This window comes from Phallusia mammillata, chromosome 8, assembly GCF_965637545.1.
Source record: "Phallusia mammillata chromosome 8, kaPhaMamm4.hap1.1, whole genome shotgun sequence".
Classification (NCBI taxonomy): Eukaryota; Metazoa; Chordata; class Ascidiacea; order Phlebobranchia; family Ascidiidae; genus Phallusia; species Phallusia mammillata.
Window position 1 is genome coordinate 4088195 of NC_137259.1, and position 18464 is coordinate 4106658.

The following is an 18464-nucleotide window of genomic DNA, read 5'->3' on the forward strand; positions in this document are numbered from 1 at the left end:
TAAAGGTTGCTATGTAAATACACAACTTCATATTGCTGTTTCTAAATGAAGTAAGGCTACAAAATTGTAACAAAATAATATTTTGCATTTTTTTTTATAGCTAAATTGCGCCACTCGATATGTTACTGCACGCATTGCATACCTAGCCTATAGACGTTGTATACAAGAACGTTTTTTTACAAATGAAGATATATCATTTTCTGATGTGAAAAAAAACTACTGAATTATATATCTGATGTAGCAGTTGCTGCAATGAAATATATAAGGAAGTTAACCCGCTTTTCAAACTTCGTTTTTTTAGCTTTATGAAGTAACCGGTTCTGGTATCTATACATGTAATATAGCCTTATAAAATTGCATGCAAATAAAAAATATGAATTATTTGAGTCTTCTTTTCGACAGCAGAAGTGTGTGATGTAAAACAATAGCAGACTTGTCAGTACTGCTACTGTTAAGGATGCAAGACAATTTCACTAGAAGGAAAACTAAGAACACCACGCTGTAGATTTCTCTCTGCCTATCGCCCTCAGGAACAAACGCATAGTCGTACCTTACTGCGCGGAAATTGCTCGAAGGAAGCTTTAGAAACGCGTTACGTTTGGAAATTGAACGATTCTGTACATTGCAGAAAACAGGGCGTACGTTTGCTACAGTGTTGGAACAAGGCATTGGAATCCTTTGTCCGTATATGGATCAAACTCTTTAGGTTACTTGAAAAGCCTACTAATGTAACTTTCTGCAAACTAACGTAACGCGTTTGTGAAGCTTGGTTAGATCGCAGATAAGATATCGATGAGGCGTTTGTTCCAGTGGGAAATCTACAGAGTTACTTGCTATCCAGACTTTAGGTAAAACATGTAAAAAAAACTCTAGAATTAATGCTACTGAGAATTTGTTACTGACTTTTGAAATCATTTGCATTAGATTTTGCACGGTTTGTTGCTGGGCCACTATCAATGTGGTATATAAAGCTATAAGGCTTTGAACTTGTCCATTTAGAGTTTGACCTTTCAGGTTTATTTTCCTACTTTTGTGGTAATTTTATCAGTTGCGCTTAGTGGGTAAATCCGTGTAAAATTCGTTAGTCTAAAGTTAAAACAGTTATGTCGGATATTTTTCAGTGCACGGTGCACCTGTTGGCTTACTCAAGTAAGATGTACCTTTTTTCTTAACGTTTAGACTGGTGATTTATCTATTTTCCATTCAGAGTGGCAAGTCGGCTCGGGCTTTTCGAGTCGGGTTTGCCAAAGCTTACTAGGGCTTTTTTAACGCAATCTTGTGGCCCAAGTCATGCTGTGCAAACTTTAAAAGCAGATGACTGTTTTAAAAGTCATGGAATTTTTTTAGAAATCCCGTGTGTTGATTGGCCAAGATTTAAGTTAAATTGAACCTTTCTTTCGCTAGTCGTTCCTTTATTACTATAGACACTGCTTTTTCTCACGCACTGTCATTAGTAATGTGATTTTTTACATCTATGTGGGCATATGTACGTGGGCTTTTTGATTGGTTGCCTTCATATGACCTTTTTTGATCGGAAATGAGAAAAGGTTACGCCCTGGGCATTGTGCCAAAAACAGAGTTGCAGTGTTTTTCTTTCGGGCCTGATTCGAGTTTGGTTAAAAAGATATCTGGTCGGGCTTGTACTTTTGGGTTCGGGCTCGGACCTCAATTTAGGCCCACCTACAACTGTTAAAACTGTTTGGCATTGACATTAGGTGCTTGTGCATTAAGACTTATACTTTTATCTATTTTTGGATCTGTCGTTTCTGTGTTATTGGATGTGCGCATGTAGTGACCCAATCTATACTTAATCGTGAAAAAAGGTGGTTGCGATAAAACATTCACTTAAATCTTTACAAATTTTATAAAGTTTATAAATCATTTGGGTTACAGTAACTATCACATTACGTTCACATGTGCAGGTATGTCTTAACACAAATGCACAGTACAAGCAAGCGTTTGAGTTTATGGGGCAAATAGGCTTGAATAATAGGCTTTGTTTATAAACAGGTCTTTTTTGTAAAACCCAATCAAAGCGGAAAAAACAATTAATCAATTCGCAAATCAAATCAATCTCCGCCAGGAAATGATACCTATTAAGGTTATTGTGGTCCTTTTTTTCTAAAATAGATGATTGATGATGATTATGATTAACTGTCCTATTTTGTACGAAGGTAAACCCCGTATATCTTTTGACATGCAGCAATATTGTTTTTAGTTGGTCGCTGTGAGCTAAATGCTTCATAACTTTATTTGAGCGATAAAATATCTGCATATTTTTATGCGTTTAACGCTAATGTGACATTTTACATGAAGGTCCGTTTAACTTGTTTTTAAATTGGAAACTAGTGGGTAATAACAAAATTACCTTTATTTTGTCGATTTTAGCTGAAAATTTTGCAAAGAATTTTGCTACAATGAGTAGAACAGTTTTATGTCTATTATAGTTATTGCGCATTTTCAAACAATTTTAATGTCAGTTTTAAGCCCGCTTATAACTCTGGTATATGTGTTAATACGTTTGCAGAAGCACAAGGGTGTGTTAGGGTAGTATAAGCTTTGTTGCGAAATGCTTATTTGATTATCATTATTCAGCCGTTTAGTCTTTTGTTGTTGTGTATAGCATAACAATTAAACTATGCATTAAATAACTTAGTAAGTTTATTTTGGTGATAAATTTAAAAATAAAAACAAAATTACTTAACTTTGCATTGAACTGACAAGTGTCCTTTTCAAAAGAGTTTTTTAACCTGGGGGGTTTTGTCTGTTTTACAACGGGTTTTTGCCTGTTTTGCAACAAAATTACCTTGTTTTAACAGGTTTTTGTCTGTTTTCCAAACTACATTAAAGATGGTTAGGCTGTTGGTGTATGTTGCACTGGTGTCATCACTTTTGTGCCTTGTGCAAGGTGAGACTGAAATCTGCATTATAACTTAGTTGACGTATAAAATATTTATTCAAAATCAATGTGTGTTAGAAACGAAAAGCATAAACATTTTGTGCAAGCAAAGTGTCCAAATTTTATTGATAAACAAAATTAAGTTTTTTTAGTTTCAAATTATGACCGAAAAACGTTATCTTATTAAAAAATCAAAGTAAAAATGATTGAACGGACTTGCATTAAAACAAGTTTTTTTAAAAAGACTCTTGGCCACAACGCGTTTAGGCGTTGCCCGCCTACCAGGACAAAAATAAGACAAAAATGTATATAAACATGACTTATATATTGTTTTTCAGGTCAAACAGACTGCTATGTATGCTCGGACATCAATTTCTTTGATAGTGCAATTGATGATTACTGCTACAACAATTTGACTGGCAGGGTGGCTACTACTTGCTCAGAATCCTGCGGAATGACTTTTGAAACGGAAGATGGTCAGTAACTTTCTCTTTGTCTCTTATAAACACCATTCTCCCCAAAGGAAAAAAAGTGGAATGTCTAAATCAATGGTCGGCAACCGCTAGTTTTTGAAGACCGGTCCGCGATAAAATTTTACTTTCGAAAACGGTCCGCGGTGCAAAAAAGGTTGCCGACCCCTGCTCTAAATGTTTGCTCATTTTACTGCTACTAATTTGCGTTTCACAAAACTGATTTATATTTGGCAGATAATGATAAAGAGTAACTTAAAAAAAATAATTTGAAGGAGGAAAAATTTCATGTGCTTATTGTATGCACGTTCTCTTTATTTCATAAAGTTTCTGTATACTAGTATTTTTGTTTTGCTATTTTTAGGTGTGATTCGGTCAATGGAGCGAGAGTGCTACAGCGGCACCCCACAAAGTCTGAAGTGTTACAGCATTGCCCCATCTGGCAATACTATCCAACATACGCAATGTGAAATCTCATGCAACACGACTGGATGCAATAACATGCTTGCAAGTGAGTAATAAGTTAATTCATCTATTGGTTTGCACACTTTTGTATAGTCACTATACAATACTATATACTATAGTGTGTTTTAAGACTAAGTTTAAATGTTTTAGCTTGTAAGCGAATCAATTAAAATAATTCATTTAACAGTGATAAGTTTTTTTTTAGTGACAATTCAATTCTTGCAAGTGGATGGAAGTAAAATATTTATTAAATAGGGACCGATTGTTGCAAGGCATAAGGTATAAACGATAATTGCTCTTTCAGTAGATTTGATGATAAATAATCGACGTTTCGACTTTCCATGCAAGACGCCTACATTATAGGATAATGGAATTTCTTTGAAGACTTTCTATGTATGTGTCGAAACGTCGTTTATTTATAATAAAAACTGCTGTAAGAGCAATACTCGCTTATATATTTCATCTATTGATTTGCACACAATTGGGAGTAGTACTCTAAACTTAAAGAACTGTTTTTTTGCTGTAGATGACTTGCAAGCGTGCGCCTCTTCTTGCGGAAGTACTGGCGGTGGTTTTTGCAATTATTATACCGGAACTTGTGTGTGCAATGCAGGTTACACTGGAGCTGACTGCGAAACAGTAATTGCAGGTAAATTGTGCAGAACATGGTTAAAAATATGAACCAGAGTTGTAAACGGGCTTGAAATTGGAGCCCGAACCCATAAGTACAAGCCCGAAACCCGGCCCGAACCCGAATCGTTTTTGAGAAGCTCGTTAAGAAGATCATTTTTTTTAGAAGGCCCGAAAGTTTGATTGACAAGCCTATACTTGAAGCCTTATAAAAGACCAAGACAACAAACACAATGGACAATTGGTCCTGAACAAGACTTTGGAGCTGCCTGAATTTAAGCTGTTTCTAGCTAAAGTTATTTTCAAAAAATACTAACATAAAGTGTCAAGTCTTACCCGAATCAAGCCCGTTTTTTTAAGAAACCTAAGCCCGAACCCGACCCGAAGCCGAACTTGACCCGAAAAGCCCCTCCCGACTTACAACTTTGATATGAACCGTTATTTGAAAACTGCTATTTATTGCGCCCCAAAACAAGTTGATTCATTATTACTCACTTGGCAGATAGTATATGTTATTGCCAAAAACGAATACTTCTCAACTGACATTAGAAAGTAAGATAAATAACATCAAACGTTTTAATCAATTTATCCCTGCAAGACAACCGATATCCTAAAAGAAAAGTTGCAAGAAATTAGCTAAAACAATATTAATTATAGAAAAAAGTTTTATTTTGTGTGGTTAGTACGATATGAATAATTTTTTCAGGGTTGGGTAGCCAATGTGGTCACAACATTACAGAATACTTAATTGCAATTCCAACTTTAAAACTGTCTTGTAAATCTAGCGTCAATCACCACCCAACACTGACAATAATTCTCAGCTCTGATTCTTTTTTATTCGTTTGCAGATAAAAACTCCCCAATAATAGACAAATAAATTGTTTGTTTTTTTGTTTTGTTTTTTCAATTTTCAGAGTGTTTTACGAAACAAAAAAATATTTAATATAAAAAAAATATAAAAACATTTTGCAGTGACACCAACTCAAAGCTGTATTCAGTGTGACGAAGCAACGGAACCAGGCTGTGCTTCGGTTACTTCTACTCTTTGCAGCAGTTCGTCCCATAATTTATGCACAGCAAGTCGAACGACCTTATACGACGCCAGTAAGTGCTTTGCTTAAAAACAGTCCTACAGACATAGGTTGTACAACTTGCAGCCCGCTGGCTATATGTGGCTTATTGGATAAATATTCTGTGGCTCTTGTTTCTGAGCAGACTAATGCGACTGGTGATATTTTTCTAAAACCCAACTGAATACATTTAGAATCACTTGCGAATTTTGTTCCTTTAATATATTTCTTGCTTTGCGACCCCAGTTTAGAAAAGAAATTTCTGACCCCTTGATGGGTATAGATTATACCAGTGGTGGGATTCAGATTTTTTGTCAGCCGGTTCTATCACAAAAGTTATATTTGTCAGCCGGGTCTGTAATGCTAACCGGTGCTAACCGGCTCGCTGATAATAGTGCTAATCGGTTCGCTGATCTCATACAATTTCGTGAGACGGTTCTATAGAACCAGTGCGAACCGACTGAATCCCACCACTGACCTATATACGTGAATGATGTTTATACAATAAATTTAACGTACGTATACCATGTATTGTGACAATGACATGATAAACGAATGATGTTTCGCGACACCAAAATTATATTTGCGAACCCCAATTTAGATCGCGACCTACAGAAAAGCCCTGATCTATAAAATTGTTTGTTTTGCAGATTGTGCCGTTTTCATTCCAAATTGTCATGATTTGTATTAAATGTACAATTTTGTAAATTGAAGTATTTGTTTTGCAGATGGTGCCGCTGTTCGAACTACTGTCACACGGGGTTGTATTGAATCGTTTGCAGTCACAAATGATGAGTGCACTTTTTCCACCCCGGCTGATACATCACTTGCAGGCTTTTTAGAATACACCTGCACACGTACTTGCAAAGCTAACGGATGCAACAGCTTTACACGTAGGTTTTGATTTAGGCGTAAAACCGATTGCGCGGGTTAAAGTTATGATAAATAAACAACCGAAATTTCTTGACTGTTTTATAGAAAATTTGGAACCAAAAAATGTCGAAACTTTGTTAAATTTTGTAACACATTTAATAATTCTAAGTAAGTTCAATGAAACTTTTGGTTAACAACAAGTAAATATAGGTTATTGGTTCCCATCTTTTTCATGATCTGGATGAAGTTCTTTGAATTTTTAAAATAAAGTTATGAATTATGACGTCACAAACGAATGACGTAATGGAACCAAAATGATTTCGTAATTACCCTCTGAATTGAAATTACCTATTTTGTGTTACCCTTTTAGGAGTAATTACCCACTGGTTAAGAATTATTAATATGAGGTATAATTTATGACGTTTATACTAATTTGTATGCAGCTCAGGGTGACGCTCCAGGACCGATGTACTGTCACATGTGTACAGGCACATCTGATACTAGCACTTGTGCACAGTCACCAAATACCAGGACCCGATGCCCAAGTGACCAACGCTACTGCTACTCAAGAGCAATTTATCGTTCATCGACAGCTCAAAGTGAAATCACCCACAACGAAAGTAAGTAAACTAATATTCTTAGTGTGGTAACTAAATTACTAACTACTTGAGATCCTGTTTGCTTAATATAAAAATATATTACAGATTAATCGCTTTAAACGTGGTATACGAGTTATGTCAAACAGGATGTTTTGACACTTTACTGATAAGTAGGGCAAGATTTTGTTGCACTAAAAACGTGAGAAAGTTGCACGAAAAATAGAAAGAAGTTGCAAAAAGTTGCAACATAAAATTCCTACAAACAGCTAATAACATCATTACATAATTTCTGAGTATTTAGGAAGCTGCCGGAAGCAGTAAAAAAAGTTGCAAAAGTTGCAAAAACTTGCCCCACTAATAAGCTTAGTTGTTTTTATTCATTTCTTTCAAAATTTGCAACTATTCAGGACTGAAATCCTATACATTTTTGCATAGGAAAGTGCAAGTTTATGCTTGTGTGTACAACAATTTCACAATTTTGGGAGTTTTTATATGTTAGAAGCCAATTGCAAAAACATAGTGACGTGCAAACAAACTTTCTTGGATATTTTTTTACAGACGTGGTTTAAATCTGAGTAGTTTCATCATCCAAGTTGAAGCAGTTTATCTACAGACTTTTCTACTTTGCAACTATTTTGCGCCGCCCTTTTAGGCCTGTATTAAAACAACTGCTCAATGCTTTGAGATTTTCAAAGAGAGCGTATTATTCAACCATATTCTAACCCTCAATTTACAATTTGCTTTTTAATAGTTCAAGGTTATCAGTTTGTCTCCATCGATCGGGGATGTTCCAGCACGGCTATGGCGTCACAATGCACCAACACGACATTTCCCTCATCCAACGGACAACTGACCACCTGCCAAGAAACTTGCCAGACTCACGGATGCAACGATGGGTGGCGTAAGAGAGCTTATTTTTTATTTTTAGGGGAACATGTAAATAACTCGAAAACACATGCTTTTTTGTTTTAGCAAACCGACCTAAATGTATCCAATGCATTAGCGATGAAAGTTCTGTAGCTGCGGGTGCTGATGACTGCCTTTACAACCCCTTAGCTGCAAGACAGTGCCCACTGCCGTATCATCAATACTGCTACTACACAGATATGGGCAAATCTGGCCAACTTAACTGTAAGTTAAATAAAAAACTTTGTAAAAAAAACGTGATTAGGTTATTCCATCACTTTTACGCATCTTCTTTTCCAAAAGTAAAAAAAAACGACGTGAAAAACGCACTCAGCTGAATCGGTTAACTAACAACAACAAAAAGCCGCCTTGTAGAATAATGTTAATTGGCAAACTATCTGGAAATTGGCAAAACTATCTTAATGGAAAACCATTTTCCCATTTTCTTACAAGAATTTAATTTCATAAGAATGTTGATTTTATACATCAAAATTAAGCATGAAGTTAGACAAAAATACGTACAGTTGCAATTGAAAGGTGTCTGATGTTAACTAATAAGTTAGATTGATTGTTGTTGCCCTAATATATCTTGTTGAGAGAACAAATTGAGGCACAGTAATTAAACCCGTTCACTGATAATCATAACTACAAATAAATAATATATTCGACCGCGAACTTTTCTGCTCAAAACAACGGTTCTGTTTTTTACCTTTTAATTTAAATCTGTGTAAATCAAAGTCCATTTTGTGACAAATACTTTTTCCTTTCAGCTCAAATTTCTGAAAATCGAGGTGGTTACCGTCGCTCAATGGTTAGATTGTGCAGTGTTAACTCTTATGGTTCAACATGTACCGAATTCCAAAATGGTGGCGTTACATTTCAGCGGTGCAACAAGACTTGTGACACTGATGGTTGTAACCATGGTAAGCCAAGTTTGCTTTTTAAATTTATTCTTAGTATGTATGCGATACAAATCGTAAATTGTGGATGCTAATAACTTAGAGTTGAAACTTTTCTGAAATTTTACAACTGGTCTTGCTCCACTTTGCAAAACAAAACTGATAAAGACTTAGAGTGCCAAGATGTTTGTGTACAATAGTGGTTTGTGCCAGCCGATGTAAATAGCAATCAGAATGAGGCCAGATTTGTACGTGTAGGTTGTTTATTACGACAAGTAGCCTGCGTCATATAGAATTGAACAGAAGCAAGATAATAGTTTTACCTATACAATAAATACTTAAATTGAACTTAAATCGGTTGCCGCGCCGGAAAAAACAACGTTGCGTTCCGAACCTTTATATGCATGGTATAGGTCACCCGCCCCTAGTTATCTTAAGGTTTGGATACAACTTTGAATAATATGTTAGTGCTCCAACTTGCAAGCTTACTTCATTTCAAAGCAATCTTTTGTTGCAGGAATGGGAGGTGGTTCCTTCAGACTAGGCACAAGCTTCATGACTCTGTTTATTACCAGTCTACTGACTTATACTACTCAATACATATTTTTCCACTGATCAGAACATGCAGTTTTATTTCATACCCTTTAACTCATTATGCTAGTCAAGAGAATTGTTTTGTTTTTTCGTCCTTTTGTGCACACACAAATACTTTTTATGTCTTGTTTTGTGGTGAGTTTAAGATGTTAATTTATTTATGTAAGCTGCTGGTTGATAGCAGCAATGAATGTACCATGTCTTAAATATTACTAATTTTAAAATGAAATATTTTGTAATAGAGATTTATAGACAAGATTGGCAACACAATCTTAAACTTTTGAAAGTATTATTTTACAGTATACATACAGTTTTAACTAACAGATAGTTTTTTGGTCGAAGTCACTGTATTTTCTTTACTAAAGTGTAAATGCAAAGTTTTATCACTTTTTATTTGTTTCCTATTATTATTATTATTATTCATTTTTATATTCGATTTACATATCATAGCTCGTTTTAAATTGCATGCAAATAAAAAATCTTGTACGAGTAAAGCACATAGACTTGAATAGGCAACATTTCAGAGTAACGTTTCATGGAAATAAAATATAAAACTACTGTTTAAACAACAAAATAGGACTTGGTTCTTCTGCCAATTTAGTGAAATTTTGGTCTATAAAAAAACGTTTATAATCATCATTGTAAAAGGCAAAAACAGTTTCCTACAATTCAGCAAATTTGGTACATCGGTTTATAAGTTGAACTTATTTCGGGAATAAAGTTACACAATATAAGGATATTTTCAAATTTCGAACATTATTTAGTGGTGATTAAAAGTTTCTAAGTCAGTTTCGAACAGTTTTATTGCTGTGGTGATTTTACGTAACAAAATTTGTCCGCAATACAGATTTTACAAAAGATATGTTATAACCAACCGCATTTCGGGACTAAGTTTGCGTCAAAATGATCAATCGTGCAGCTTAATTAAGTATGTCCGTATGTACACCTACTGTACCCAAAATTCTTTGAATCGGGTAATTAAGCTTCATCGCAAAATCGTCTGTGCACTCGCCTAAAAGTTTAGGCAGGAAATGAGTCTCGCGTCATCAGGCAACGAACCACCAACAAAGCAATTTGCAGACGGAATTACCCATGTGATCTATTGTCCTGTTTATGGTTCGGACGTTGCTTAATGATAAATTCTTCCAAATCTGGCGGACGATTGCAATTTGAAAGGTTACTAACATTAGGTAAGGTTAGATTAATTGGTATTGCCCAAATATATTTTGTTGAAACAAGAAATGGACACATAGCAATTAAATCAAATAAAATGATTGACTATAAATAATTAATTATCAGTCAAATATTCCACACAAGACAACACAAGGGCATTTTAATACGAGTAATCAAATGCAAGGCTGAAAAGCAAAACGTAAAAAGCGGAAGTAAGTTAAACAATAACGAGCAGTAATTTTCCTAGCGCCCCAAAAGAACTTGCAAAAGGCCATAGCCTTAGGGTTTTTCCGAAAGTCGGGTCAAAATTTTCGATCTTCAAAACCGGTTTTAACCGGTTTGCAGGTTCGGTAGGATGCAGAAACTGGTCAAAACCGGTTTGAAACTGGAGTATTCCCACGTAAACCCACCGAAAACCGGATTTTTCTTGGATTTTTTGACCCTCAAAAATCGAAAAAACGGAAAGGCTATAGCCTTAGGTTTTTTTCGACAATCGGGACAAAATTTTCGATCGTCAAAACCGGTTTTAACCGGTTTGCAGGTTCGGTAGGATGCAGAAACTGGTCAAAACCGGTTTGAAACTGGAATATTCCCACGTAAATCCACCGAAAACCGGATTTTTCTTGGATTTTTTGACCCCCAAAAATCGAAAAAACGGAAAGGCTATAGCCTTAGGGTTTTTTCGAAAATCGGGTCAAAATTTTCGATCTTCAAAACCGGTTTTAACCGGTTTGCAGGTTCGGTAGGATGCAGAAACTGGTCAAAACCGGTTTGAAACTGGAATATTCCCACGTAAATCCACCGAAAACCGGATTTTTCTTGGATTTTTTGACCCCCAAAAATCGAAAAAACGGAAAGGCTATAGCCTTAGGGTTTTTTCGAAAATCGGGTCAAAATTTTCGATCTTCAAAACCGGTTTTAACCGGTTTAAAGGTTCGGTAGGATGCAGAAACTGGTCAAAACCGGTTTGAAACTGGAATATTCCCACGTAAATCCACCGAAAACCGGATTTTTCTTGGATTTTTTGACCCCCAAAAATCGAAAAAAAGGAAAGGCTATAGCCTTAGGTTTTTTTCGAAAATCGGGTCAAAATTTTCGATCTTCAAAACCGGTTTTAACCGGTTTGCAGGTTCGGTAGGATGCAGAAACTGGTCAAAACCGGTTTGAAACTGGAATATTCCCACGTAAATCCACCGAAAACCGGATTTTTCTTGGATTTTTTGACCCCCAAAAATCGAAAAAACGGAAAGGCTATAGCCTTAGGGTTTTTTCGAAAATCGGGTCAAAATTTTCGATCTTCAAAACCGGTTTTAACCGGTTTGCAGGTTCGGTAGGATGCAGAAACTGGTCAAAACCGGTTTGAAACTGGAATAATCCCACGAAAACCCACCGAAAACCGGATTTTTCTTGGATTTTTTGACCCCCAAAAATCGAAAAAACGGAAAGGCTATAGCCTTAGGGTTTTTTCGAAAATCGGGTCAAAATTTTCGATCTTCAAAACCGGTTTTAACCGGTTTGCAGGTTCGGTAGGATGCAGAAACTGGTCAAAACCGGTTTGAAACTGGAATAATCCCACGTAAATCCACCGAAAACCGGATTTTTCTTGGATTTTTTGACCCCCAAAAATCGAAGAAACGGAAAGGCTATAGCCTTAGGGTTTTTTCGAAAATCGGGTCAAAATTTTCGATCTTCAAAACCGGTTTTAACCGGTTTGCAGGTTCGGTAGGATGCAGAAACTGCTCAAAACCGGTTTGAAACTGGAATATTCCCACGTAAATCCACCGAAAACCGGATTTTTCTTGGATTTTTTGACCCCCAAAAATCGAAAAAACGGAAAGGCTATAGCCTTAGGTTTTTTCGAAAATCGGGTCAAAATTTTCGATCTTCAAAACCGGTTTTAACCGGTTTGCAGGTTCGGTAGGATGCAGAAACTGGTCAAAACCGGTTTGAAACTGGAAAAATCCCACGAAAACCCACCGAAAACCGGATTTTTCTTGGATTTTTTGACACCCAAAAATCGAAAAAACGGAAAGGCTATAGCCTTAGGTTTTTTTCGAAAATCGGGTCAAAATTTTCGATCTTCAAAACCGGTTTTAACCGGTTTGCAGGTTCGGTAGGATGCAGAAACTGGTCAAAACCGGTTTGAAACTGGAATATTCCCACGTAAATTCACCGAAAACCGGATTTTTCTTGGATTTTTTGACCCTCAAAAATCGAAAAAAAGGAAAGGCTATAGCCTTAGGTTTTTTTCGAAAATCGGGTCAAAATTTTCGATCTTCAAAACCGGTTTTAACCGGTTTGCAGGTTCGGTAGGATGCAGAAACCGGTCAAAACCAGTTTGAAGCTGGAGTATTCCCACGTAAACCCACCGAAAACCGGATTTTTCTTCGATTTTTTTACCCTCAAAAATCAAAAAAACGGAAAGGCTTAGCCTTAGGGTTTTTTCGAAAATCGGGTCAAAATTTTCGATCTTCAAAACCGGTTTTAACCGGTTTGCAGGTTCGGTAGGATGCAGAAACTGGTCAAAACCGGTTTGAAACTGGAATATTCCCACGTAAATCCACCGAAAACCGGATTTTTCTTGGATTTTTTGACCCCCAAAAATCGAAAAAACGGAAAGGCTATAGCCTTAGGGTTTTTTCGAAAATCGGGTCAAAATTTTCGATCTTCAAAACCGGTTTTAACCGGTTTGCAGGTTCGGTAGGATGCAGAAACTGGTCAAAACCGGTTTGAAACTGGAATAATCCCACGTAAATCCACCGAAAACCGGATTTTTCTTGGATTTTTTGACCCCCAAAAATCGAAAAAACGGAAAGGCTATAGCCTTAGGGTTTTTTCGAAAATCGGGTCAAAATTTTCGATCTTCAAAACCGGTTTTAACCGGTTTGCAGGTTCGGTAGGATGCAGAAACTGGTCAAAACCGGTTTGAAACTGGAATAATCCCACGAAAACCCACCGAAAACCGGATTTTTCTTGGATTTTTTGATCCCCAAAAATCGAAAAAAAGGAAAGGCTATAGACTTAGGTTTTTTTCGAAAATCGGGTCAAAATTTTCGATCTTCAAAACCGGTTTTAACCGGTTTGCAGGTTCGGTAGGATGCAGAAACTGCTCAAAACCGGTTTGAAACTGGAATATTCCCACGTAAATCCACCGAAAACCGGATTTTTCTTGGATTTTTTGACCCCCAAAAATCGAAAAAACGGAAAGGCTATAGCCTTAGGTTTTTTTCGAAAATCGGGTCAAAATTTTCGATCTTCAAAACCGGTTTTAACCGGTTTGCAGGTTCGGTAGGATGCAGAAACTGGTCAAAACCGGTTTGAAACTGGAATATTCCCACGTAAATCCACCGAAAACCGGATTTTTCTTGGATTTTTTGACCCCCAAAAATCGAAAAAACGGAAAGGCTATAGCCTTAGGGTTTTTTCGAAAATCGGGTCAAAATTTTCGATCTTCAAAACCGGTTTTAACCGGTTTGCAGGTTCGGTAGAATGCAGAAACTGGTCAAAACCGGTTTGAAACTGGAATAATCCCACGAAAACCCACCGAAAACCGGATTTTTCTTGGATTTTTTGACCCCCAAAAATCGAAAAAACGGAAAGGCTATAGACTTAGGGTTTTTTCGAAAATCGGGTCAAAATTTTCGATCTTCAAAACCGGTTTTAACCGGTTTGCAGGTTCGGTAGGATGCAGAAACTGGTCAAAACCGGTTTGAAACTGGAATATTCCCACGTAAATCCACCGAAAACCGGATTTTTCTTGGATTTTTTGACCCCCAAAAATCGAAAAAACGGAAAGGCTATAGCCTTAGGGTTTTTTCGAAAATCGGGTCAAAATTTTCGATCTTCAAAACCGGTTTTAACCGGTTTGCAGGTTCGGTAGGATGCAGAAACTGGTCAAAACCGGTTTGAAACTGGAATAATCCCACGAAAACCCACCGAAAACCGGATTTTTCTTGGATTTTTTGACCCCCAAAATCGAAAAAACGGAAAGGCTATAGCCTTAGGGTTTTTTCGAAAATCGGGTCAAAATTTTCGATCTTCAAAACCGGTTTTAACCGGTTTGCAGGTTCGGTAGGATGCAGAAACTGGTCAAAACCGGTTTGAAACTGGAATATTCCCACGTAAATCCACCGAAAACCGGATTTTTCTTGGATTTTTTGACCCCCAAAAATCGAAAAAACGGAAAGGCTATAGCCTTAGGGTTTTTTCGAAAATCGGGTCAAAATTTTCGATCTTCAAAACCGGTTTTAACCGGTTTGCAGGTTCGGTAGGATGCAGAAACTGGTCAAAACCGGTTTGAAACTGGAATAATCCCACGAAAACCCACCGAAAACCGGATTTTTCTTGGATTTTTTGACCCCCAAAATCGAAAAAACGGAAAGGCTATAGCCTTAGGGTTTTTTCGAAAATCGGGTCAAAATTTTCGATCTTCAAAACCGGTTTTAACCGGTTTGCAGGTTCGGTAGGATGCAGAAACTGGTCAAAACCGGTTTGAAACTGGAATAATCCCACGAAAACCCACCGAAAACCGGATTTTTCTTGGATTTTTTGACCCCCAAAATCGAAAAAACGGAAAGGCTATAGACTTAGGGTTTTTTCGAAAATCGGGTCAAAATTTTCGATCTTCAAAACCGGTTTTAACCGGTTTGCAGGTTCGGTAGGATGCAGAAACTGGTCAAAACCGGTTTGAAACTGGAATAATCCCACGAAAACCCACCGAAAACCGGATTTTTCTTGGATTTTTTGACCCCCAAAAATCGAAAAAACGGAAAGGCTATAGACTTAGGGTTTTTTCGAAAATCGGGTCAAAATTTTCGATCTTCAAAACCGGTTTTAACCGGTTTGCAGGTTCGGTAGGATGCAGAAACTGGTCAAAACCGGTTTGAAACTGGAATATTCCCACGTAAATCCACCGAAAACCGGATTTTTCTTGGATTTTTTGACCCCCAAAAATCGAAAAAACGGAAAGGCTATAGCCTTAGGGTTTTTTCGAAAATCGGGTCAAAATTTTCGATCTTCAAAACCGGTTTTAACGGGTTTGCAGGTTCGGTAGGATGCAGAAACTGGTCAAAACCGGTTTGAAACTGGAATAATCCCACGAAAACCTACCGAAAACCGGATTTTTCTTGGATTTTTTGACCCCCAAAAATCGAAAAAACGGAAAGGCTATAGACTTAGGGTTTTTTCGAAAATCGGGTCAAAATTTTCGATCTTCAAAACCGGTTTTAACCGGTTTGCAGGTTCGGTAGGATGCAGAAACTGGTCAAAACCGGTTTGAAACTGGAATATTCCCACGTAAATCCACCGAAAACCGGATTTTTCTTGGATTTTTTGACCCCCAAAAATCGAAAAAACGGAAAGGCTATAGCCTTAGGGTTTTTTCGAAAATCGGGTCAAAATTTTCGATCTTTAAAACCGGTTTTAACCGGTTTGCAGGTTCGGTAGGATGCAGAAACTGGTCAAAACCGGTTTGAAACTGGAATATTCCCACGTAAATCCACCGAAAACCGGATTTTTCTTGGATTTTTTGACCCCCAAAAATCGAAAAAACGGAAAGGCTATAGCCTTAGGGTTTTTTCGAAAATCGGGTCAAAATTTTCGATCTTCAAAACCGGATTTAACCGGTTTGCAGGTTCGGTAGGATGCAGAAACTGGTCAAAACCGGTTTGAAACTGGAATATTCCCACGTAAATCCACCGAAAACCGGATTTTTCTTGGATTTTTTGACCCCCAAAAATCGAAAAAACGGAAAGGCTATAGCCTTAGGGTTTTTTCGAAAATCGGGTCAAAATTTTCGATCTTCAAAACCGGTTTTAACCGGTTTGCAGGTTCGGTAGGATGCAGAAACTGGTCAAAACCGGTTTGAAACTGGAATATTCCCACGTAAATCCACCGAAAACCGGATTTTTCTTGGACTTTTTGACCCCCAAAAATCGAAAAAACGGAAAGGCTATAGCCTTAGGGTTTTTTCGAAAATCGGGTCAAAATTTTCGATCTTTAAAACCGGTTTTAACCGGTTTGCAGGTTCGGTAGGATGCAGAAACCGGTCAAAACCGGTTTGAAACTGGAATATTCCCACGTAAATCCACCGAAAACCGGATTTTTCTTGGATTTTTTGATCCCCAAAAATCGAAAAAACGGAAAGGCTATAGCCTTAGGGTTTTTTCGAAAATCGGGTCAAAATTTTCGATCTTCAAAACCGGTTTTAACCGGTTTGCAGGTTCGGTAGGATGCAGAAACTGGTCAAAACCGGTTTGAAACTGGAATAATCCCACGAAAACCCACCGAAAACCGGATTTTTCTTGGATTTTTTGACCCCCAAAAATCGAAAAAACGGAAAGGCTATAGACTTAGGGTTTTTTCGAAAATCGGGTCAAAATTTTCGATCTTCAAAACCGGTTTTAACCGGTTTGCAGGTTCGGTAGGATGCAGAAACTGGTCAAAACCGGTTTGAAACTGGAATATTCCCACGTAAATCCACCGAAAACCGGATTTTTCTTAAGTTTTTTGACCCCCAAAAATCGAAAAAACGGAAAGGCTAGAAACTGGTCAAAACCGGTTTGAAACTGGAATATTCCCACGTAAATCCACCGAAAACCGGATTTTTCTTGGACTTTTTAACCCCCAAAAATCGAAAAAACGGAAAGGCTATAGCCTTAGGGTTTTTTCGAAAATCGGGTCAAAATTTTCGATCTTCAAAACCGGTTTTAACCGGTTTGCAGGTTCGGTAGGATGCAGAAACTGGTCAAAACCGGTTTGAAACTGGAATATTCCCACGTAAATCAACCTAAAACCGGATATTTCTTGGATTTTTTGACCCCCAAAAATCGAAAAAACGGAAAGGCTATAGCCTTAGGTTTTTTTTTGAAAATCGGGTCAAAATTTTCGATCTTCAAAACCGGTTTTAACCGGTTTGCAGGTTCGGTAGGATGCAGAAACTGGTCAAAACCGGTTTGAAACTGGAATAATCCCACGAAAACCCACCGAAAACCGGATTTTTCTTGGATTTTTTGACCCCCAAAAATCGAAAAAACGGAAAGGCTATAGACTTAGGGTTTTTTCGAAAATCGGGTCAAAATTTTCGATCTTCAAAACCGGTTTTAACCGGTTTGCAGGTTCGGTAGGATGCAGAAACTGGTCAAAACCGGTTTGAAACTGGAATATTCCCACGTAAATCCACCGAAAACCGGATTTTTCTTGGATTTTTTGACCCCCAAAAATCGAAAAAACGGAAAGGCTATAGACTTAGGGTTTTTTCGAAAATCGGGTCAAAATTTTCGATCTTCAAAACCGGTTTTAACCGGTTTGCAGGTTCGGTAGGATGCAGAAACTGGTCAAAACCGGTTTGAAACTGGAATATTCCCACGTAAATCCACCGAAAACCGGATTTTTCTTGGATTTTTTGACCCCCAAAAATCGAAAAAACGGAAAGGCTATAGACTTAGGGTTTTTTCGAAAATCGGGTCAAAATTTTCGATCTTCAAAACCGGTTTTAACCGGTTTGCAGGTTCGGTAGGATGCAGAAACTGGTCAAAACCGGTTTGAAACTGGAATATTCCCACGTAAATCCACCGAAAACCGGATTTTTCTTGGATTTTTTGACCCCCAAAAATCGAAAGAACGGAAAGGCTAGAAACTGGTCAAAACCGGTTTGAAACTGGAATATTCCCACGTAAATCCACCGAAAACCGGATTTTTCTTGGACTTTTTGACCCCCAAAAATCGAAAAAACGGAAAGGCTATAGCCTTAGGGTTTTTTCGAAAATCGGGTCAAAATTTTCGATCTTTAAAACCGGTTTTAACCGGTTTGCAGGTTCGGTAGGATGCAGAAACTGGTCAAAACCGGTTTGAAACTGGAATAATCCCACGAAAACTCACCAAAAACC

At 37.4% G+C, this 18464-nt stretch overlaps 1 protein-coding gene across 2 annotated transcripts; it reads left to right on the top strand.

Annotated features, from left to right (window-relative positions):
* Positions 1–22: 22 nt before the first annotated feature.
* LOC145203636 (uncharacterized) lies at positions 23–9902 on the top strand. 2 transcript variants are annotated; one of them, XM_080075897.1, is made up of 12 exons: positions 23–50; positions 2820–2908; positions 3238–3375; positions 3734–3880; positions 4361–4483; positions 5437–5568; positions 6263–6427; positions 6851–7027; positions 7758–7907; positions 7979–8137; positions 8683–8835; positions 9329–9902. In XM_080075897.1, the coding sequence occupies exons 1-12, from the start codon at positions 46–48 to the stop codon at positions 9424–9426; spliced, it is 1536 nt and encodes a 511-aa protein (XP_079932023.1). In that variant the 5' UTR covers positions 23–45; the 3' UTR covers positions 9427–9902. The 2 variants fall into 2 exon arrangements, with proteins under 2 accessions (XP_079932023.1, XP_079932022.1); XM_080075896.1 differs by lacking the exon at positions 23–50 and adding an exon at positions 612–848.
* Positions 9903–18464: the final 8562 nt, after the last annotated feature.